At 40.6% G+C, this 24,076-nt stretch overlaps 1 protein-coding gene across 1 annotated transcript in view; it reads left to right on the top strand.

Annotated features, from left to right (window-relative positions):
• The window catches only part of ZBTB10 (zinc finger and BTB domain containing 10), a 35,259-nt gene extending 13,029 nt beyond the window's left edge, over window positions 1-22,230 (top strand). The window contains 4 exon segments of the mRNA XM_007052964.4: window positions 792-1,689; window positions 13,349-13,486; window positions 16,662-16,837; window positions 19,552-22,230. Coding sequence (XP_007053026.3) covers window positions 792-1,689; window positions 13,349-13,486; window positions 16,662-16,837; window positions 19,552-19,857 — 1,518 coding nt within the window. The 3' untranslated portion in view covers window positions 19,858-22,230.
• The last annotated feature ends 1,846 nt before the right edge of the window (window positions 22,231-24,076 follow it).

Genomic DNA, 24,076 nt, shown 5'->3' with positions numbered 1-24,076 from the left:
AGGCAACACCTCCTTCCTTTTTCCTTGCCTGTCCTTCCAGAGCAAGCTGAAACCTTCTGTACTAATATTCCAGTCCTGTATTGTCCCACCAAGTCTCTGTGATGCCAACTATCATAGTTGAAAATTAAATACTTGTTAAAATATTATCTTTAGAAGTAAAAAATGTCCAGTAGTGCACCAACTTTTATAAATGTTCATTAGAATATAGTTTATTACTAAATGTGATCTGCAAAGGAGGCAGGGCGGCATTTGTATTCATTTTGCTTCCATTTGTTTGTGGGAGGGTGGAAGGATATATTGGGAATTTCTTAAAGTCCTGTCTTCCCATTTTTACTTGAGGCCTCTATGTAAGACCAGAGAAGTGGTGTGAGGGAGTTTTCCTAGCTCTTACCTGAACAGGTTGGTGGTTGAATCTTTAATGTAAATCTCTTCTAACTTCTAGTTCAGGAATTTGTGTTAACAAAAATGAACACTTTAAATACCCGAGCTAAATATCTTTACATCAGTGGCTTACATTTTACGTCGGTGGTACTTAAAGCTCATCTACCCCCTTTTTCCTGAAACTGAAAAAAACGGTAGAACTGGACTGAGTTTCTAATACACAAGGAAACTTTCTGGAAACTTTTTTAGTTCATGTTGCTTTTATGACATAAAGAAACAAAGGATATAAACCCCATTTTCCTCTGTGTTGCATATTTAACGCAAGTTTATTTTCATATCCTGTTGGCAGCATTGGGAAAACCAAGAAGGAAATTAACTGAGAGTTAACTTTTTTCCCCCTCTAATTGCAGGAGTCAGAAATACCATCTGAGTTGACAAATGAGGGATACTGCGACTACAACAGTAGGCCAAATGAGAACTCTTATTGCTATCAGCTGCTGCAAGAACTAAATGAACAGAGGAAGAAAGGCATTCTTTGTGATGTCAATATTGTGGTGAGTGGGAGGGTCTTCAGAGCTCACAAGAACATCCTGGTTGCCGGCAGCCGTTTCTTTAAGACTCTGTACTGCTTTACAAACAAAGAAAGCCGTAACCAAACCACTGTTACCTATTTAGATGTTGTTGCTGTTCAAGGTTTTTCTGTCATATTGGACTTCTTATATTCTGGTAACCTTGTCCTCACAAGCCAAAATGCCATTGAAGTGATGTCAGTGGCCAGCTATCTTCAGATGACTGAGGTTGTCCAGTCCTGTCGCAATTTCATTAAAGATGCCTTAAATATAAGCATTAAATCAGAAGCTCCAGAGGCTGTAGTAGTGGATTATAACAGAAGATCTGTTAGTCGGGATGGTCTGCCTTCATCAAGGGATCAGAAAGTTGCCAGTTTCTGGGCAACACGGAATCTTACTAACTTGGCAAGTAGTATAAAAACTGAAAATGATGGTTACTGTATTGATGAAGGCCAAATTGAAAACTATCAAATGAATGATTGTAGTTGGGTCCAGGATAGCTCACCTGAAATGGCTGAAAATGAATCTCAAGGTGAAGGAAAAGTGTTTGTGTGGAATGACATGGCCTCACAGGGACAATCAGTTCAAGAACCAGGAAAAGCAAGAAGGAAAAACCAAACTACAAAGAGATTTATTTATAATATACCACCTAATAATGAAGAGAATTTAGAAGATTGCTCAGTGATGCAGCCGTCAGTCCCATATCCAGAAGATTTGCAGTTTATTAAGGAAGAACCAGGTAAATTATTTCACTAATATATTGGATTATCCAAGTGTTAAACTGTTGTATCCATTCTAGGATAACCTCACTTCTATAAACATGTATTAGCTAAGATCCTGCAACAAGTCTTAAATCAGTAGACAAAATGAATTGCAAATATCGTACAATGTTGCAGGGAGTCTTATCTAATGTAAACATGCTTACTCTGTTTCAATTAGTAGTAAAAAAAAAAAAAGGCTGAATGTCTGTTTCGTGTGCAGATGTACACTATTGCCAAAATACTTGTAGACAAAGTATTAAAACTTACAGTTCACATTGGTGAATACCTACTTCCTATAATCCTCAAGAGCCAGTAATCTATTAAACCAAACAATGTAATATCAACTGGTGAAAACTTTCACATTTTTTTATTTTGCTTATATAAATGTTTAATTGTATATTCTCTTGACTAGCACATTTCAACTATCCACACCACATGTAACTTAATCCGTACTATGCTTTTAAAATCAGCAGTTGCCTTTTAATTTGAAAATAACTGAGTTTAATTGCCTGGCCAAAACCTCTCCTGTGGTGGAAAGGTTGAAGTCTGTAAATTTGCGTCTGCTAGTGATTTATCTTTTTAATGATCATCCCTTTGTTCCGTATAAAGAGAAGTTGCATTTTGACTTCACACCAGTGGTGGTCAACCTATGGCCCTTGAAGAGACGTTTCACTTTTATTATGAATTGAAAGTGTGTTCCTTGAGCCACACTTGCAGCGTGGTGTATGGGTGGTGTGGTGTGGTGTGCCAGTCCTATTGGTATGGGCTGGTGTTGGATGGGATTCCCTCCAGCTGCGTTTCCCAGGAGTAGTTGTAATGTGAGTCAGGATTGCTCTGAACAGCTCCTTAGTAGCTCCCTAGCTGGCTGCCTGCTGTATTACATGAGAGGGAGGAGAGTTGCTTTGGATGCTATATTGTCTGCTTCCTTGTTGAGCTGCAGGTGCTTTATAATGAACAGGATAGGAACTTGACTGACCCTGCCTAAACTTAAGGGATTGACTTGCAAAAGAGGGCTTCTCCTTCCCCGTGCAGCCAGATAGGGCAGCCTAAGAAAAGGTTAAAGAAGCTGAGAATCAGTGAGTTATAGGTCTCCAATTGTCTGTCCAGCCCATGGCAGCTCCAGTTTCAGCTAGTAATGGTCCCTGAGCAACCATATGCCAGCTGGGGATAGCTGGAGTACAGCATGCTCAAACTATTCCTCTCCTTGCTCCAACCTATTCTCTGTTCAGGGCACTGCACTAGGGTGTGTAGGAGCCAGTCATGCTGGATCTGTGCTGTTATGGATTCTCCACATGTTGGGATACCCACAAATGCCCTGCTGTGGACAACTTCCATTACCCTTATATTGCCTGAATGAGGGAGAACAGCAACATTGCTTGATAAATATTAGGGAACTCAACAAGTAAATTTTTATTCTTGATTCTCAGATCCTGCTGAGGTTTTGTGTTTTTTTTGTTTGTTTGTTTTTTTTGTTTTTGTAGTGTCACCATCAGGTAGACCATGCTTACTGACTTTACTCAAAATGAGAATGGATTCTTGTGTCAAATTTCCCAGCTAGTAACCAATGAAGAGTTTGCTAGAAATTATTTTTCTAGAAAGAGCAATAGAACCCATGCTACTGAAGGAAGTAATGAGTGGGTTTTATTAAAAGTATTTCCTGGCATAAGTTTTCAGTATCTTTCATCCCATTTTTATGTGTATGTACTAATTAATAATTTGTTTGGTTTTTTTTGTCAACTGCTGTTGCACGATGAGCAGACTTTTTTTTATTTCAGCTGCCCACAAGGATGTCCTTTCATCTCTCCATCCCTACCCTTTTTCCTCTCTCCACCCTCTCTCCACTGCCCTGAATAGTTAGAGATTTCAAATTATTCCACAAATGTGAGGTAATGTGCATTGGAAAAACATTGAATTTGATCTGTCGTTATACTACTTACTCATTCAGCCCTTCAGTCCCTCTAAAGCTTTCACTAGTCTTAACTGCACTAATCAAAATAACTTTGTCATCTTTAAATTTTTCTGCCTCATTGTTCACCCCTCCTTTAGATAATCAATAAATATTTTAAACAATACCAGTCTTAAGATGCCCCAAGAGTTGAATATTGCAATTAACCTCTTCCCATGTTGAAAATAAACCATCTACTTATCCTGTTTTCTCCCAGCTAGTTTTCAGTTCATTTTAGCACTTTGCCCCTTACTCCAATGAGTGCTTAACTTCCTGTAATAGCCTTTTGTGAGAAATTTTATCAATTACTAGTTTTTAGGAAAGTCCACATAAACTTCCGCTGTTTCTCCTTTATCCACTATTTCTTTGACCAGTTCAAAGGATTAATAAATCAGTGTTGGTCAAGCCTGTAGGACAGGCATAGTCACTTGTGGCCCTTAAGGGCAATTGTTAACAAAATTTGTACTTGGTTGTGAGTTGAAAATGTTCCCTGAGCTTCACCCCCACTCTTTAAAACGAAAGTGGTTTTGAATTAGCTTTGTTACAAGGAGGAAGAAGGGAGCAGAACTTCCCCCAGCGGCTGCTGCTTGAGTGGCACAGGAAAGGCTGGTCAAAAGCATTATGGGAGGAAGCTCATGGCCAAGCTCCCATAGTAAGAGCTGACGTTTCAAAGTGCTCTAAATTCCATATGCATACTCAGTTGTCCTGAAAATTGGTTTTCCTCATTGGGGCGCAAAGTCAGTTTCAGTGGTGCAAATTTGGGATCATTTGATCCCAGCCCAGAGAGATCGTTCTCAGGAAAAAAGGTGAATAGACTTGTACTGTTCTAACTTGTGTGCACACTTCTGTTTTAAACTGACACTGTTCTGCACCAAATAGAGCTTACCTGCTCCAATTCAACCTGAGCTAGTGTCCAGCAACTGAGTTCTAGGTTGGGAAAGCAATATTTAAAAAGTCGGATTTGATCTCGCTCAGTAAACAGGTACATATAGGGAATGTGTACCAGAGAAAATGACTTTTGCATGTGAACAAAATGCTTCACTGATCAGACTTCTCCCTGGGGAGAATTAGCGAACAAACATGATGATAATAATAGTCATGTTTCTTAGTGCACTACTGAAAGGTACTCAGATACTGTGCTGATGAGCCTCGTATAAAAACTTATATAAAATAGTGTGCTCTGGCAGCCTTTACGCTTGCTGGCCCTAGAGCTGATATAGTACATAATGGTTTGGGGATAAAAGGTAGCACGGATGACCCATGCACAATCCATTGATCTGATTGTATCAAAGGAGTAGATGAAAGTATCTTCTGCTTAGGAAATCCATCAGCTATACCTTGTGTACGAGAGCCTGGTGGTGAATGTTGCAGTGACCAGAGGCAACACTGGCCAGCCACACTTCTGACTTCATATACTAGTATATTGTCAGCTAAAAGCAGTGGTGGATTTAGAGTTAGTGGGGCCTTGTGCACAGCTTCATTTCTGGGGCTCTTCCTTGGGACCCGGCCAAGAAAAGAACATTCTCTTATCTTCTGTCTTCCCCGACCCCCACCCCCCTTTCTGTTTTTTTTATTTTTCTTCATCCTCCTTCTGTATTATAAGTAAGGGGCAGTAAATTAAAATAAAGTGAGGTACCTTGATTGGGGCATGGGGTAGGGCTGCAGGGGGTGGGCTCTGGGAGGAAGTTTAGATGCAGGCGGGGGGGTGATGCTTACCTTGGGTGGTGTGGCTCCCAAAGCAATCAGCGCGCGCACACCTCTGGCAGCAGCTCCTAAGCAGGAGGGGGATAGGGTGTCTCCACGTGCTGCCGCCCCTGCACCTCCCATTGGCTGTAGTTCCTGGCCAATGGGAGCTGCGGAATCAGTGTTGGGGCGAGAGTCAGTGCCTGGAGACGCAGCACCCCCGAACCCCCAGGGGCCACAGGGACATGCCAGCTGCTTCTGGGAGTGGCACAGAGGGAGGGAGGGAGGTAGAGCTGGCGGGGAGCTGCCTTAGCCCTGCTGCTTGCACATCTCTGCATGCCCCTTGTGGGGGAGGGAGGCAGCACAAAGAGACACCTCCCCCCCTCCAGTGGCATGCAGAGACATGCCAGCAGCTGGCCACTTCTGGGAGTGGCGTGGGGCAACCAGCCACAGCATGGGGGCAGCCTGCCTGCCTGAGCCCTGCTGCACTGCCAGCTGGGACTTGGGCAGGTTGTCAGATATTTGCCCTGAATTCTGGGGGGGCCCTTGTCGTTAGGGGCCCTGTGCCACCCTACCGTTTTTCATAGTAAATCTGCTCCTGGCGAAAAGGTTATACCAGTGTTTATCTGTCACATATGCCTATTCATGGGCAAATACCAGTTCAACTGTAGAAGGGTAGAAGGACACTTGTGTGGATGATAGTTTCTACAGGGAGACAAGGTTAATTCAACAAGGTAACATGTGAAGGTACTGAGGCTGCCAGATGTTGGGCGTAGGTATTAGTTTGTTAGTAAATGGTAGCAACAGCAGCTCCTCTCTGGCCATGATGCTGGAAAGTACTCGTGACTGCACTGTTCAGACCTTTGTAGGGGCTCAATAAAAGCATGGTGATCTGCCATGTTATGGAAGATATTCTTTTTCTCCCAAAAGAAAAAGGGTGGCTTCCTCAAAGACTAAGAAAATGGAAGCCAACCTTAGTTTCCTTGGGTTTGTTGTCCAGTTATCTTTGACCAGAGAAGTTAAATGGTACTTAATACATCCAGAATCTGCGTGTTCGGCCTTTCTCTTCACACAGGGGTGAAGGGACGCAAGCCTCCTAAATACAAACAGCAAAAGCTGCTTGGTCTTCAAAAGGTTTCAGAAAGACCAGCAAGTCTGTGGTATCTGCCTTAGAGGACCTATCTGTTAAAGGGATATTAAGAGTCTTGTACATCAAAAGGCTCTGCACTGTTGGGGTATGGAATCTTTGCTTCATAGAAATTCTTCTCTTGAATTGCCTCCAAAATGGCTCTTCTTCACTTCCCAGGTTTACATGCTTTAAAAGAAATCCTTTCTGTCAAAAGCTACAGTGACCCATAACTCTGGGCTAGGGCAATTTTATGGTCTAAAAGGTGGCTAAGGCATTTGTTGCTAGGACCATCTGGGTGGTTCTGAATGCACTGAGGAGCTTCAGGTAATCTCAAGGAGGTCCTGATTCAGGTGGATGGTAAGGTCACAGTTTTCTAAATAAACAGACTAATTGTACCAAGAAGTCTTTAGACTAGGCAGTATTCTATAGATTTTCCTAGTTTGCTTGACAGCAAAACTTGATCACTGACTGAAGCCAATTTGTGACAGAGCTACATGAATGATCCCTTATTTGGGGGTAGTGAATCAGTTTTTGTTTTTGTGTTGTTTTTTTTAATGAATGGGGGCACAGTAAAGATTGTTTATAACAACCTAGAATTGCTCTACACTTGCCACCAGAAAGATTGGGCTGGCAACTAGAGATGGGTTACGTACGTTCCTCTGCTAAACTATCTCTGATACAAAAAGTCCTGACCAACCTCTGAGACAAAGGCTTCATGATCAGAACTAATGTTCCCGCCAAACACCAGTGTGACCGCCATTCTTTCCCCTCTCTTTTTTTCCTTCCCCATCCGTCCAGATCTCTGCCCCTGACAATGCCATTTTATCTGCCACTACAGGCGAGTCTCATCTTACGCGCATTTAACATGCGCGAATTCAGCTTTGCGCAGTCGGCAAAAAACAAAAAAAAGATTAAAATAACAATTTAAATACTGTACCTGTAGTGCGTGCGATTCCGCCTGCCATTACACTCAATGTAATTTTGACTATACGCGATTTTCGCTTTACGCACTGACTACAGAACGTGACCACAGCATAAGATGAAACTCGCCTGTATAGCACGTAACTGGGGTGTTTTCAACTCTCTGTTCTTGACACCAGTCTGCATCCATAGCTTGCCCCTTGTTCCTTCACAACACTCCAAGTTCTGACCCTTTCTGGCATTCATCTAAGAATTTCTCTTATTTTAACTACAGCAAACTCCTTCTCTCTGGCTTTCCTGACATCCATCTCTCCTCCTTCAGCCTATTCAAAAAGCTGTTGATTAAAAATAGATTTCCTGACCTTTTGCTTTTGACCACGTCACCCCTCTTTTTCCAGTATCTCTACTGACTCTCCCCTTCTCCACTGTATCAAACTTCTGGTCTTTATGCTGTTTAGGCCCTCCAGTTTAGCTGCTACCTATCCTTTCTTTCAGAGGGGTAGCCATGTTAGTCTGTATCAGCAAAAACAACGAGTCCTTGTGGCACCTTAGAGACTAATAAATTTATTTGAGCATAAGCTTTTGTGGGATATAACCCACTTCATCAGATGCATGGAGTGGAAAATACGGTAAGCAGGTATAAATATACAGCCCATGAAAAGATGGGAGTATTGAGTTGGCCTCATTAGCACTACAAAAAGTAATTTTCCCTCTCCTGATATTCACCCCTTCTTGTCAGCTGTTGGGAATGGGCCACAGCCACCCTAATTGAATTGGCTTAGTTAGCACCGATCCCCACCCCCCCAATTTGGTAAGGCAACTCCCATCTTTTCATGTGCTGTATATTTATACCTGCTTACTGTATTTTTCACTCCATTCATCTGATGAAGTGTGTTATTAGCCCACGAAAGCTTAAGCCCAAATAAATTTGTTAGTCTCTACAGTGCCACAAGGACTCCTCGTTGTTCTATCCTTCCTTGTATCTTTACTGTGTTGTTCCATCAACAAAGCTAGCCTCTGTCTCCCCTCTCCCAAGTGGCTTTAATGCATATAATATTCTTACTGACCTTCTCATTAAACTACTTCTAAGTCACTTTCAAAAAGTCACCTCCATGATACCTACAGTAAAATGTAACTGATAGCTGCTAGGTAAGTTGCCTATTCATTTAACTCATTTGCTGTTTTCAAGTTAAAATGAACTATGCATAATGGCTGCTCTGGTTGCATAATGTTGTCTCTCTTGCCTTTCTTGTCTGCTACCCACTTATTTCCTCTTGTGTTAAATGCGATCGTAAAATCTTTGGGCAGTTCTCCTGCTAAATACTTTCTGGCACACCCTGTACCAAGTGAACCCTGTTCCTTATTGTGTAGGGGCATGGGCACTAGTGTGTTAGTAGCAGTAAGAAATCTAATTGCTGCTTATTGGCTGAGGCAAATATAGTTCTCTATCCTTTCAGTGTTCTGGTTGCCCACTATATCTTGCAAAAGTCTCTCCATATCTGGTGACAGAGAACCATTAAACTTTCTGTAACACAACTGAGGATGTCTGTCTATACAGAAAATGAAAACTGCTAAGTCTGATTTCAAGTTATCCTATCTGCTGTATTTTTTTGAGATAGAATCATGTCCTTAATCATCATCATCAAACCTTTAATTTGCTGCCACACAACTTTAGTTTGCCTTGCAAAGAGATGAGAACAGTTGTCGTATTGTTTACACGACATCAAGAGACAGGGTTTGATTATCAGTGTTGCAGATATGGGGCCTTTTTGCTTAGGGTTGCTAAAAATTTTGATCACAAAGCTTTTTTTGGTGCTTAAATTTTCTTTTTGGATGGCACTGTTTTCTTTACAGCTTTTCTTTAAGACTAAGAGCATCATAACAATTTCCTTTCTCTTTAAAGTGTTTGCCTGCCCTCACTATCGGTTCCAGTTCCTTGATTTTTTTTAAATAGAGACCTGGAGATTTTTAATTCCCCAGAGTGGGGTATAACAGATCACCATTCATCCATACTCTTCACCACAAAGGGAGGATTTTGTGTATATATGGGAATTTGACCTATTCGAAAGGAATAGGAAGTTAGATACCCTATGTGTGTCCCATGTTTCATTACATGAGATACTGTGAAATGCCTGTACTGGAATCAACAATATACTCTTCAAGCTGAGGGAGTTCTCGCTACGTTTTGTGTGCAGAAACCGGGACATAAGTATGATCTAAAATGTCAAAGAACAACTTCCTTACAGGGTTCAGTGGTAGCCGTGTTAGTCTGTATCAGCAAAAACAATGAGGAGTCCTTTTGGCACCTTAAAAACTAACAAATTTATTTGGGCATAAGCTTTTGTGGGCTAAAACCCACTTCATCAGATGCAGGGAGTGGAAAATACAGTAGGCAGGTATAAATACACAGCAAGTGAAAAGATGGAAGTTGCCTTACCAAGTGGGGGGTCAGTGCTAACGAGCCAATTCAGTTAAGGTGGAAGTGGGCTAGTCTCAACAGTTGACAAGAAGGGGTGAATACCAAGGGAGGAAAAATAGCTTTTGTAGTGCTAATGAGGCCAGTGTAATCAAAGTGGCCCATTTCAAACAGTTGACGGCAAGATGTGAGTATCAGCAGGGAGAAATCAGTTTCTGTAGTGACCTGTCCACTCCCAGTCTTTATTCAGGCCTAATTTGATGGTGTCCGGTTTGCAAATTAATTCTAGTTCTGTAGTTTCTCATTGGAGTCTGTTTTTGAAGGTTTTGTTTTTGTCTTTGTTTTTTTTAAGAATTGCCACTTTTAAGTCTGTTGCTGAGTGTCCAGGGAAATTGAAGTGTTCTCCTACTGGTTTTTGAATGTTATAATTCTTGATGTCTGATTTGTGTCCATTTATTCTTTTGCATAGAGACTGTCTGGTTTGACCAATGTACATGGCAGAGGGGCATTGCTGGCACAAAGGAACTTTTTCCCCCCTCATTCTTTCTCCACCCAGCTCCCAGGAATCAAAGGAAAGTTACGTTGTCACTTCCTCCCCTCCGACAACCAGGCATGAGAGCTAAAATATTGGAATTCTCCTCCTCTTCTCTCCCTCTACGCGCCCCCCCCCCAAGCCAAAAAACCAAAAACCAATAACCTTGGAACAAATCCTGTGGGCAGAGGGAGAAAAATTTCCTGTTTACTCATTGGGATCTGAGGCTTTGTGATCACTGAGACTGAGCTGCTGAGGTCAGTTGCATGAATGATCCCACATGGACTGTAGCTGGCTACCCAGCTGCGTGACAGTTTTTTCAGACACCTGTTAACTTCATTTGGGCTCTCTTTGAGCTGTCTTCCCATGCAGTTACCATTGCCAACCATAATCCATAATGCTATTTAAGCAGCAGAGTAAAACTGATGCATACAATCTGATGTTGAGGAGATTTTCACTCTACAATAGTAGTGAAAAATTAATGTACGCTGGATACTTCTGCACATACCTTGCCCAGCAGAAAGGAAGTATACTGTCACTCCTGCTTCTGCTGTAGCACTGTCAAAGCATGGCATAACTTCTTATATCATGTGCACTCCTTACCTGCAAATGGATTTGTTAGCTGGAATTTACAAAAGTGCAGACATAGCTACTCCCATCCTGCTCAGGACTTAACCCCCAACAAAAGAGGGTAGGACAGGTTTACAAACCTCCAGATTTAAAACACCCATCACCAATGAAGAATAGGCACAGGAGAAGGGTAGGAATGATGCGGCTGCCCATCAGAATTCAGTCTAAAACACATGTTTTTGTGTATCAGAATGGTGTGTAATGCTGCCAATGCCAGCGTGATATGCCCTTGATAAAAGATTTGTTCTCTTTATGCCTGACTAAAGAAACAAAATAGATAAGGGACCTGTACCCAGTTAATTGCTGGGGGATCACCACAATATATGGTTCTGGGCATGGTGGTTTCTAAATGTATTTTTTTCATCATTGGTAGCTAGAAGAAGAATAAAACAAAAACCTAAGAAGTCAAGCGAGGAGAGGGAGACAACATGAATTGAATGGGGGACGAGAAGAATGATACAGAGTGCATAAAATTTTGTTTTGTGGTGGAGACTGTATTTCAAAGCTTTCTCCTACACATTCTGTAGATAATAGGTGTATGGTGTTTTTGTGTGTGTATGTATGGGGAGGGTTTAGATTTAGAAACCAAAAATAGAATTGCAGTCCTCATAGAGGTTCAACAGAACGGCTCCTTATTTATAACATTTTTAAAGGGAGATAGGACTTTAAAAGTTTTAACCATTCTTAATGACTACAATCTTCAGCTTCTACACTTACTCCTGGATCTCTTGTTGGGTGGGTGGATTTAATCAGCTTTTTTAAAAGTAGTTTCCTGTTGCTATATAATAGACATAAGAAAAAGTGGAAACTCATTGGCTAGGGAAGCCATGGCACTAATTGCACACAGAATACTGACAAACCAACAAAAATGGGACAGTGAGAGGACTGTTTGTTTACTTACTAAGTAAGTAGTATGACAATAGGATGAAATTCAAATAAGTGTGTGTTAAGTAGACTGTTCCTTTAAATTTGACTTTTATAAAAAAAAAAAAAAATTCCTTGTGCAACTTCTTTCACAAACATACAAATTTACAGAGACTGAATGGGAGAAAGGGCTGATCAGTTTTTTGTACTGCTTTAAGTATGTTTGAAACTGGGTGTAATTAAGGCCGTACAATCCCCGGTATGCATGTAGTTATAGTGCAAATACATGCACTTATCACAGTAGACTTACAGAAATGAGTTACACCTGTTTAAATCACCTTTCTACAGGTATAAGGCATGGTCTGCATTACACAGTTTTGCCAGCATAGCTATATTGGCTGGGAATGAGGAAAAAATTATGCTTTCTGCTTGCCATCGGTGTGTTGGCAAAACTGCTTATGTAGATGCAACGGTGCTGTCAGAAGAGTATTTGTCAGGATAGCTAATGTCATTGAGAGAGATTGTGTAGCTATGTCAGCAGAACAACTTCTGGGAGTTTACACTAAGGGTTTGCTGGCGTACAAAAACAGAAAAAATAAGAGGGCAAAAAGTGGGGGAATGAGGACCTACATACATAAAGCCAGCCCCACACGGATACAAATTTATATTCACAGATCTAAATCAGTATCCGCGGAACCGCAGGGCTCTCCCAGGAACTGCAGTGGTGAAAGGAACAAAACGTGGGGCCGCTGCTTCCAGGAGCCAGTGCCCCGTGCCGGCAGCTCCTCTAGCATAGCTGTACCACCCCCAGCCCTGCCCCCTCTTTGGGGGCAATGCAGCTGCGCTGGAGGAGCTGTCGGTGCGGGGAGCTGGCTCCTGGGAGTGGCAGACACACGTTCTGCTCCTTTCAACCCTGCAGTTCCACAGATACCGATTTATATCCACGGATATAAATTTGAATTTGCGTAGGGCTCTATACATACAGTAAAACTTGATCTTTCAGGGTTTTTGTGGCATGAAAAATGTTTTTGTAGAATCTCCAAGCATGGAGAGGATAAAATTGCCCAGGGCTGTAGTCTAAGAATCTTACATTTTGGTGAAATTAGTTAATGTTTACTTATAAGGGACTATCAGAGTAATCAATGCATAAATAAGGCCTTATTTGAATTCTGAGCTGTGCGGTTTAAAAAAAAAAAATTGTGGCTGAGTTGCAGACAAGCCATGGAAAACTGTGGAAAAGTAATAATGGACCTTATTATTTGCAGTAATGAAGTCATTATTACTTTTCAGTAATTTTCTGCTGTCAGCCACTCGGGGCTGAGAATGCGGGTGCCCGCTGTCAAAATTGCAGTGGAAACCTAATATTGCAGAATCTGCAATTTGCCCAATATCGCAAGTTAAATAGGTTCTTAGTCATAAAGCTTTTTGAAAAGTTTGTTTAAAAATATAACTGTTTAGAGAATTCTCTTCTGTAGAATTTTGTATAAATCAAGTGAAAAGAACATTACTTGTAACAGGTACTTCAAATGACTTCAAGTATGGACTGTTGCCGGGTACTTCAAATGACTTCAAGTATGGACTGTTGCCGGGTACTTCAAATGACTTCAAGTATGGACTGTTGCCGGAATCTTGGCCAAAAGAAGCATGGGAAAATGGCAAGTATATTTTTTTCCCTTCATAGCCCTTTGTTTGGGGGGTCCAGTTTCTTGTACTATTTAATGATCGTATAGATCAGAACGCCAGAAGGGACAGCGGTGGTCCTCTAGTCTGACCTCTGTATAGCACAGACCATTGGACCTCCTTGAATTTATTCTTGTTCTATGAAAATTTTTTTAAATCCTGGGTTATAGCAAACTTCCTCTTTGACAATGTCACAGTAGCTTTTCCCAAAGTATATCCAGTTTGGCTTTTTTTGAAATATTAGGCTCTTACCATCAATTTGGGATAGATGGATTAGCATACAGATGAAATAGATTTGATCTTCAAATATATAATGCTTAACTCTGAAAATTGTCACTCAACATATTAAGTTTTGGTTAGTGCAATTCATATTTCCTTTCAGCATGGCTAAAAGCATCTTGTCTTGAGACCCATGTTGGGTGGTCTTGCCCTTTTGGGAGTAACATCTCCCCTCCCCCCCCCCCCCCCCCCCCCCCCCCCATTCACCCCCACTACATAGATCTAGCTAGGGGTTAGCTGTAGACAAATTCTCTGAAGTTTTTGAGAATATACAAAGAAGCACTGTCATGTAACAGTCATCTTAATAAGACACCCCTTCTCAATAAAGCAGCTATTTTAGGAACATACAGTAGTAATATCTAGCCCTTATATCCCTCATCAGAACTCAAAGTGCTTTATGAAGGAAGGATGATTATATTCTGACACTTGTAGGTAGGGAAACTGAGGCAAAAGGAGGTGAAATGGCATGCCTACGGTCACTTGCCAGCATGCCAGTGAATAGAACCCAGGTCTCAAGTCCCAGTCCAGTATTCTGTCTACTAGGAGAAACTTCCTCAACATAATACTTCAAGCAGGGTCTTAATGTTACGCTTAAGTTTTGTATCTGCCTCTCCCCCGCCCATCCTTGCGGGCACACATAAGTAAGGTTAAGATTTTGTCACTGTTGTTTTTTGTAAAAGTCATGGGCAATAAACAATAATTCATGGAGCCTGTGAGCTATCCGTGACTTTACTAAAAATAACCGGGGACAGGGCTAAATAGGGAGGAGGAATGGAGTCCAGGGAGGGGGCGGGAAGAATGACATGCCAGAAGCCGCAGCGCAGGGCACAGCCTGGGGGGTGTACAGCTCCCTGCTCTGGAGATGGCCGCAGCTGTGGGACAGGTGCACGACCCCAGCTGCAGCCTCCCCAAGCTGCGGCCTCAGCCAGGAGGGGGCGCATGGCCCCGGGACACCATGGGGCAGGGGCGCACAACCCCCGCTGCAGCTCCCGCCATGGTGATGGGGTATGCAACCCCGGCTGTGGCCCCTGGTGGAAGCTGGAGGGCAGTGGGGGATGCGCAGCCCCAGCTCTGGAGCTGATCTACCGGGGTGGCGCATGGTCCTGGGACGCAGCGGGGTAAGGGCACACAGTTCCCGCCTGCAGCCCCCAGCGGAAGCGCAGCCCCAGCTCTGGAGCTGGCCGCAGGGAGGGCGGGCAGGGCTCTGGGATGCTGCGGGGCAAGGGTGCACAGCCCCTGCTGCAGCTCCTGCCACAGGGCGGTGGCATGTGCAGCCCCCGCTCCAGAGTTGGCTGCGGGACAGGGGCGCACAGCCTGACTGCAATCCCTCCACTCCCCGCAAACCACAGGGCAGGGGCTGCAGGGTCCTGATTCTAGCTATCCAGCTTGCAGTTACGAGCTGCTGCAGCTGGGCAGGGGTGCACAGTCCTGCCTCCAGCCACCGCTTCAGCTGCTGAAGCAGAAGTCAGAGGTCCAGTAAAGTCACAGAATCCGTGACCTCTGACTAAATCATAGCCTTATACATTAGTATTAGATTTTTAAATTGATTATTTTTGTTGGGGATTTTTATGGCACTCTGAGTGGCTGTCTTTTTTGCCTTTTAAAGATGCAATACCTGGATGCAGGAATAGTCACTTATTTTTTGTCAAGGTCCTGATTCCAGAGAAACATTTTTCACACTACAATAACAATAATGGTAATAAGTAAATAAAAAGATTTTGCAGTCCATTTAAAAGCATCTGACGGTCCGAATTTGGTCTGCAGTCCACCTATTGACTGTCTCTGCCTGGAAGCATACGAGTACAGGTTCAGTCAGTTCTGGGATAAGATTTCTTAAAGGTGACTAGAATTCAAATAAGTTAGTTAACGTTACGGATCTGTTAGATGCAGCAAATGTGAGTGCTCAGCTATTGCAAGCCAAATTTTTGAAGACTACAAATACTTAAAATCCATGGTACAAATGAATTAATTCTTTGCCAGAGGGAGCAGTAGTACCTTCTGTTTAGACACACACAAGTCTTTGCTTTCTCCTTCCTGACATCAGCTCCCCAGAATCCATCCTATGCATAGCCACGTGCACTTAGAAAACCTCTTTTAAAAGTTTTGGTGGCAGTTAGGTCCATGTGCCTGTATCTTGTGTTCCTGTCTTCCCTGGGTGAACATATGAACAGCCATCCCCCATAATGGTTCCTGAGTTCTACTCTGTCCAACTGCACTATAGTCATAGGACCCATTCCTTTCCTTTTGTCATATAGTAGTGTAGTATCTTAACATTTCTTGTAATTCGGGTTTGTGCATGGCCATTGAGCTCTACCATCCCTAGCCCATGGGTATAATAACTAGCTCTTGCCTCCTGATGATACCTCGGTTCTTCACTACCTCTAGAAGCTGTATCTGAGCTCTGAATTAAAGGGGAAGAAGGGAGGGTAAATGAGGTTCTATGGAGGCAATGCATAAGTAAATTAATGAAGTTAAGTAACTTTGATTATTCTAAAATTATAATAAAACTTGCTATCAATATAATGAACCAAAATACCTTCCATATTTTTAACAAATTTTTATATAAACCAATAAAAACAGGGTTTTTCCCCTCAGTTTCAAAGAATTGGTCTGTCCTTGGCTTCTGGAATCTTTTTGTATGAGAATGAGACTTTGAGGTGTCCATATTTACTAGATAGGCACCTTCAGTCAAATTCTGCTTCCTGGGCCTACTGTATCAGTGGACCCCAGGGAAGCACTGTTCTGACCTGGGTAATTTTGACATCTATATGGTGCAAAAACCTTTTGCTGTTTCAGCTGAACTAGAATATATCAGATGATAGTCTTGTTTTATTTTGTTTCGTTACTAAACACTGGGATTTTTTTTTTTAGGTGATTCATCTGCTCTAATCATGAACAAACTGAAGTGTCCACACTGTAATTATGTAGCCAAATACAGAAGAACACTAAAGAGACACTTGCTCATTCATACAGGGGTGAGATCTTTTAGCTGTGACATCTGTGGGAAGCTGTTTACTCGAAGAGAGCATGTAAAAAGACATTCCTTGGTGAGTAACATTTTCTCTGTCTTTAAAGCACTCAAATGTTTCTTAATCTTTTGATAGAAACAGTTTCATAAGAGATTTGACATGTGAATAGTCTGTTTTACTGTGAAGTAACCAAGTTTGAGTCTACTTGGTGCCAGGACAACTATATCTCTCTTTAAATTCCCATCTGGAAATCACACTGTTGTCAGTGAAATTTGTTCCAAGATATTCCGTGGAGATGGCACGAGTATTTTGGGGCAGATGTTTTAGGAGGATTGAGGAAGTGACAGAAAAATAAGAGCAGAAATGCATCATTTTATAGGCTTAGTAGACCAGAAGAAACCTTCCCTTGTTAGGGCAGCAGTTGAATATAACATCCTTTCATTCTGTATTACTACTTCACCATTTTCTGCCCAAACTGACAATTCACTAATCAATTTCTCCCAAGTGCCTTGGTGAAGTTGAAGGTATGTTCATTCCAAAGCCATCTGATTGGATGATGTATTATGCACTTTAAAAATCCAAGTTGGGGCGACCAGTGTTTCCAACCTGATGCTGAAAATGAAAACTTGCCTTTGACACTGATCCCATGTAAAATGCCATTGAACAGTTACATGCACCCATATGGCACGTTAGTGAGTATCTAAATGGCCAAAAGAACTCATCTTGAAGTGCTATGATTATGTGAGAAGCCAGAGATGTGTTTATATTCTAGGCATTTCGACAGGTATTTTCTATGTAGTTTACAAGTGATGAGACAGATGAAGTTTCATTTTAATTCTTGGGTTGTATAAATCCTAGGTGCACTAACATTTCAGCTTTAGGGAAGCAATAAAGGCTTGTCAAATTGGTAGCAAAAAAGATGGTGGTATTTTTCTTAAGTAGTACCCTCATGAGACACCACTGTGGAAGACTGTGTGATTGCATTTTGAACATCTGCAACTTCTGTGGGTAACTTGGGCTTGGCCCCCTCTGTTATCCGAATACATCCACAAGCTCCACTGGGTTGTTTGGGCCTCATTGAGGGGAAGCTCAAGCCCATAAGCCCTATTGGGGTTCTTGAATTTGGCTCCCCTTTGGAAGGGCAGGAAAGACACATTCTGCTAGGCTCGTTGGACTTGGCTGCTTCTTGAGTCAGGGAAGGGAAAATGGCAGTACACTATAGAGTCTGTTCATTCAAGGTTTCTAAATGAGATGTCACACTCAGTGCCCTGTGTAAACCTTCCTGATATTGTCCTCCCTCTCCTTTCTCATGTATGCTTCTGTGAGCAATGAAGCTGTTAGCAATATCAATTATTTAAAGTATTGTCATTGAGCATCTGAGTTAGCTGCTCCATTCATTTCAGTGGGTGCTAGTATCTCTGAGGAGGAATTCCAGGTTTTGCCAGCATCACTGCATCTGTTAACATGTTAAAAGCCAACTAAGTTTATTTCAACAACCATTGCACGTAGAGCCTTAACTTTTTTTAAAAATTAAAGCAAAGCAAAAATTCTGGGGAACAAGAAAGCAACAGGAAAGAGGTGCTGGTACACAGTACTGCTGCCTACTGCGTCAGTCTGAGCTCAGAGTAAAAGAGAACACATTGTATTAGTAATATATACCAAGTTATAACTGTTCCGTGGTGGTGTAGTTTCAGTACCACTCGAGACTTTAACTGCAGTGAGCAGGTGTTTCTATTAGTAAGTAAATTTCATTTGAGGAATGGGTTTTGTTGCACTAGGTATAGGACAATATCCGAGTTAGTCTGAACTATGAAAATCTATTGCTTCTGAGAACAGTAATGATCTGCATGGATTTTTATTTTTTCATCATCCTTCATTGCCTTAAACTGAGTACCAATTTCATTCTTGTCTACAGAGGAAACTTTTCAGTATAATCTGAGAATTTAAACAGTTATACCAGTATAACCTCCTGTGAGCACACTTGTATTCCAATATAAGACTGACTTTTTACTGTTTACATTGTGTTGCATAGGAAGGCATTTCAGCTAAACAAAAAACATTCTTCTTATAAATATCGTAGAGTGGTTATGCTGGTATAGTTATAGCACTGTAACTTAACATATTCCCCTATAATCAAGGCCTAAATGTTATATGGTGAAATACCTCCCATCCGACTAATTTCCATCTGGTTTTTAAATTGTGCGTTTCAGTGATTTGTTGAAAACTATTTTCATATCGTATCCTTAAACAATAATGGAATGGTTACAAATCATATTAATTCAATTGTATGCATAAGGAGCTCAGTCCCATATAAAGGTCTTGAAAATAATCTCTTCATAGAGAAGTGGGAAGCTTTTCCTAGGGAACGAAGGGGCCTAAGCCATTAATTTATGCAGGATTTAAGCTAATTTATTTTTAGTTTCTAGCCCTTAGAATAGCAAAGACAGTCTTCTAAAAGATGACCCCGTGGAACTTTATAGTGTCTTTTTTTTCAAGTGTCTATATAAAACTCTGTACAGCAGTGAAACTGACAAGAATCATGCCAGTCTGATCCCAGCCAGCTGCTTAATCTGTAGGCAGGCAACAGTTAAGGCAGTGAAAATATTGCCTTTCAGCCTTCAGAGGCCCTTTTGTCTCCCCTCTCAGCCTTTGGCTAGCAAAGTTTGTATCAAAAACTCTTTTGATGACCTCAAAACATGAACTGACCTCAAACAATTCATGCAAATTCAGCAGGTTTTTCGAAATATTGCAAATGTGATTTTCTTCTAAATAACATTTCTCTTCCTGTTCAGGTGCATAAAAAGGATAAAAAGTACAAGTGTATGGTGTGTAAGAAGATCTTCATGCTAGCAGCCAGTGTTGGAATAAGACATGGATCTCGACGCTACGGAGTGTGTGTAGACTGTGCAGATAAATCTCAACCAGGAGGGCAAGAGGGAGTAGACCAGGTGCAGGACACAGACTTCCCTAGGGATGAAGAGTATGAGGAAAATGAAGTCGGAGAAGCCGATGAAGAGTTAGTTGATGATGTAGAAGAACAGAATGACCAGTCTCGATGGGATGAATCTGGGGAAGTCTGTATGCCTTTAGATGACTGAGGGTGTACTGCTTAAGGATGCTGCAGTTGGACACTGTGGATTGACAATTTGAGTTCTTGGACTGAAGGCTTGCAAAATATGGTACAGGCTGGATGGTAGTTATGTTGCTGTGAAAACTGTAGGGTCAAAGCCTTATAGCAAAAAAGGATTATTAAATTTTTTATGATATTTGCACAGGACTGTACAGCATACAACCATTTGGTTGAATTATACAGAGTCCTCACATCTAGTCAGTTATCAAAAGAAAATGTATTTTTTATTATTTATAGGATATAGCTACTTGGGTCCTATTCAAACATGGTAACTGTACTTATTATGTTACGCATTCATGTATCCTTCAACATGAATGAAGAAAATTACAATCTTGTTATGGAAATACATGACAGCTTCCCCAAATCCAATCATAGTTTCAGTGAACCAGTGAGGCTAATTTGGGCTAGTGGCTCTTATTTCCAAGAATAGGGCTTTGTCACACCACTCTTGCCTCCCCCTTACCCTTAATGGTCTAAACTCCTCAGTAACTTAAATATGCAGTATAGGTAATATCAACATGCTAATGAAATTGACTTATATTGGTTGGCTTTAAGCCAGCCTGTGGTGTAGGTGACAAGCACTGGAGAAGATAATATTGGCATTAATTTACTGACTTGATTTCTTGACAATTTTGAATTTGCAAGAAAGCTATTTCTCTTTCAACAAATGCAGAATAATCACACGAGGAAAAAATGATTAATAATACTGGGAAGATTGTGATTCAAGTATGAGTAACTTTTTCCTTGTCACTTAAAAAATTTTACTATATTAAATACTTGCTGCCTGTTTTAGGTATCTTTTTGTTGGCAGCATTCCCTGTTGACCATCTTTTTTCCTCCAGTGTATACCTCAGTCCAACACAAAGCTTAAAGAATCCCCAAAATGGAGAAAGTGTGTCATAGAAATATTATGACATCTGACTTTGTTAATTTACGATTAATGTCTGCTTTTGGCTAGTTTTGTTATGCAGTATGAATTTAGACACTAGGCTGTTGTGCCCATTGTTATTCATTAAAATGAACACAAATGATCTAATTTTTTTAATTCTTTTGTATTTTTCTGGGGTGTTTCTAGTGTTTAATGTTAAATTATGTTTAACTTGGCGGCTTAATTTGATCGAACGTTTTTAAAAAACAAAACAAAACCAAAAGCAAAGTGATATTCATTTGAGTTCACCATTTAGAATGCTCCACTCCCCACACTCTTTACTTCAGTTTTTGAGGAGGCATTGAAACTTGAATTTTTGTAGCCATGGACTTTTTTTCTAAACTTGTGATACTGTACCAATGATTTCAGGCCTCTTTCTGAGGGAGGGGAGGGTATTGCACCTTTAGGTTAAACTCCTTCGCTTCATCTAGCCTAATGAATTAGCTGATCATTGGACACTGCATTTGATGTAATACTGTGTCACAATGAATAAATATGCACAGCATTTATCATAACACATAGCTAGGCCAGTGTGACTGTACTGTATTAAAAAATTGAGGGTCCCCATATTTTCAGCTTTTGTTTTAATTTTAAAATAAGTATATTTTCCTATTTTATATCAGGTAACTAAATTATGCTAGTTGTGTGGAAAACTTTGAACTATGCTTTGATGGACAGAATCTTAATGGTGCTCCATCTGATCAAAGTTGGTATGTATTTAAAGAGACAAGCTTTACTGTTGTCCGTTTATTTCAGTAGAACAGTGATTTAATGTTAGACATTGTTTCTGCTGGAGGAAACTGAGATAAGTTGAACTACAGTTATATGCGTATTAAAATGCATCTTTTTTAATCATCCAGTTGTTTCATGGGTAGTTTCCACAGCACTATAAACCTGACAGATGACTAGTTTTTGTTTTTTGCTTTTTTTTAAACTGAAGAATACATCTTATTCTCATTGTTCTAGACTGAAATGTGTAATTCTGGTGGGGTCCAAAGTAGAAATTAGTTGGGCAAAGATCCTATGAAAAAGTATTTTAAACGTTAAAAGTAATGTTCTGCTTTGTGAATATGTAAGTATAGCATAAAGATTTTTTCCATCCCATTTATCCCCTTTAAAACCATAGTTTACAATTGGTAGATCTGTCTGTGTGTGTGTATATATAATATATACACACACATATATGAAATTCACCTAAATCTGCTTTATTAGAATACAGCTCACTTAATGCTTAGAAACTGGACCTGGCTTTACATTCTTAATGTATTTTACTTTTTTCTCAAGGTATGAACTTATTCTCTTGAAACTGAATCTTCTTTTACTACTTAAATCATTTATGTATATCTGGTAAATTATGACCAAATTTGTTGTTAGATTGCATACAGTAAATTGAAATATACACTTGGTACACTACAGAATTGTTGTGCTTTTGTTCTGGTTATATTTTGAAAAACAGGGTTTAATATAGATTGAGTGTAACTTATAAATATTCAAACATTCTTATAATTGACTGGCCTTAGACTCTTCTGTTGTATTGTGACAATCTCTATGTGGTTAGTAACATTTACTGTTTGGTGTCAGAAATTGTCTTCTTACTGTAACACGAGACGCTCTTAGTCATCTGGTGTGAAATAGGTAAGTACAGGAGATGCGCTTGTTCAGAACATGGTTTATAACCTGAGTACTCTGAGTTGGTTGTCGCTCAATATTTTTCATTTTAAATAAATGATAAAGTAATTGGGGGCTGTGATTTAGTAGAACAGTGAATAGAAAAGTGACACAGTGGATTTGTTTAGCTACCTTTTTATATATCCTAAAGAAGCAAAAAAAGACACAAACCCTTCCTTTTGCAGGCTGTCTGTAGTACAGAATGGGTTTTTTATTTTGCAAAGCTGTGATGCCTGCTCTTTAGAAACTCATGTAGGGCATTTCTTTTTAGCCACTTGTTCATGAGACAGGGTGATAACATTCATAGGATGCAGACACATGATTTTGATTAATAATTTCATTCTCCTTATCAAACTTTTAGCTACAGCTAAAATAGATTAAAACTTGTCATAAATTGCACACACACATTAATAGCATACAGTACCCAAGGAGCATCTTCCCATTGTAATGTTAAAGGTATGAAACACAAAGATGGACTTTTTTCCATCACACAAGAAATTCACAGTTAAGAATCTGTTGTAAGAGTTAATCTATCATTTTTTTCCGAAGTGAAATTAGTTTGTGTCTGAGTTCTGAGACTGATGCACATGATCCTTAATAGATACCTTCAATTCCCGCTGCCTGTACTGTATCAGTCACAATAGTAAAAAACTTTTTTGCATCTATAAATGGATACCATACATCGCAGCTCTGTTTTTACAGCTTGATATTACCAGAACCTTTTATTTCCATTTTGAGGGGAATGGGTACCAGCCGATAACTTTTTCTTTAAGTCCTGGACGCCAGCCTCCAATAAACTTCTTGTCTCCCAACAGCTGACGTAGCTCTGACCATCTGAGAAAAGCTTTGTTTATTATTTGACATTAGCTTTAAATTGGTAAGATTTTAGTAGAGCTCTCATTAATAAAGTAGAGACGGCTTTTTTTTTTTCGCTTGTCTTTCAGATTCTTAATTCTGTTCAGCCAGAGTTGGGGAAGGCACTTTACTACTTAATATGCATCCAAAGAACTGGTGTTGAGTCACTTCTTGCTTCTCTAAGATTCCTTCCTCAACAACTCAGCTTGGGGAACATTTTGATGGAAGAACTGCCTCCAAAAGAATGAGAGAACAGAATACTTGGCACTTCTAAAATGCCTGTCATCTAAGGTTCTTAAAATTCTTTGGAAACATATAGAAAAGCTTCTGCACCTGTGCTTAGACTCTGCATAAGTAATCTAGATAACCGAATGTGTGACCAACCTGCTTAACCTGTAATCAGAAGTCTTCTATTTACAGGTGGATGAAGGTCGTTGTCTATATGACAGCTAGGTAATTTCCCTCCCTTCCGCACAACACAAGTGTATTCCACTAGAGACCTGACTGCATCCTGGGAAGAGCCCATACATCTACCAGGGCTCGCAGATCTGCAATGTAGACATCCCTTCATACATTCTTGCTGCTACAACAAAACATTTGTCTGTACATTTAGCTTATCTTTAGGAGGTGGAATTTGTGTGCGGTGATTTGATAGTAATAAGATCTATCATAGGTGTTTTGGGAGTTCAATTCAGACTGACTCGGAGTGATAAGAGGAAAATATACTTGCTAATTG

This window comes from Chelonia mydas, chromosome 2 (assembly GCF_015237465.2).
Source record: "Chelonia mydas isolate rCheMyd1 chromosome 2, rCheMyd1.pri.v2, whole genome shotgun sequence".
Taxonomy (NCBI): domain Eukaryota; kingdom Metazoa; phylum Chordata; order Testudines; family Cheloniidae; genus Chelonia; species Chelonia mydas.
The sequence above is the reverse complement of the archived record's forward strand: the minus strand, read 5'-3'. Positions and strand labels throughout refer to the sequence as shown.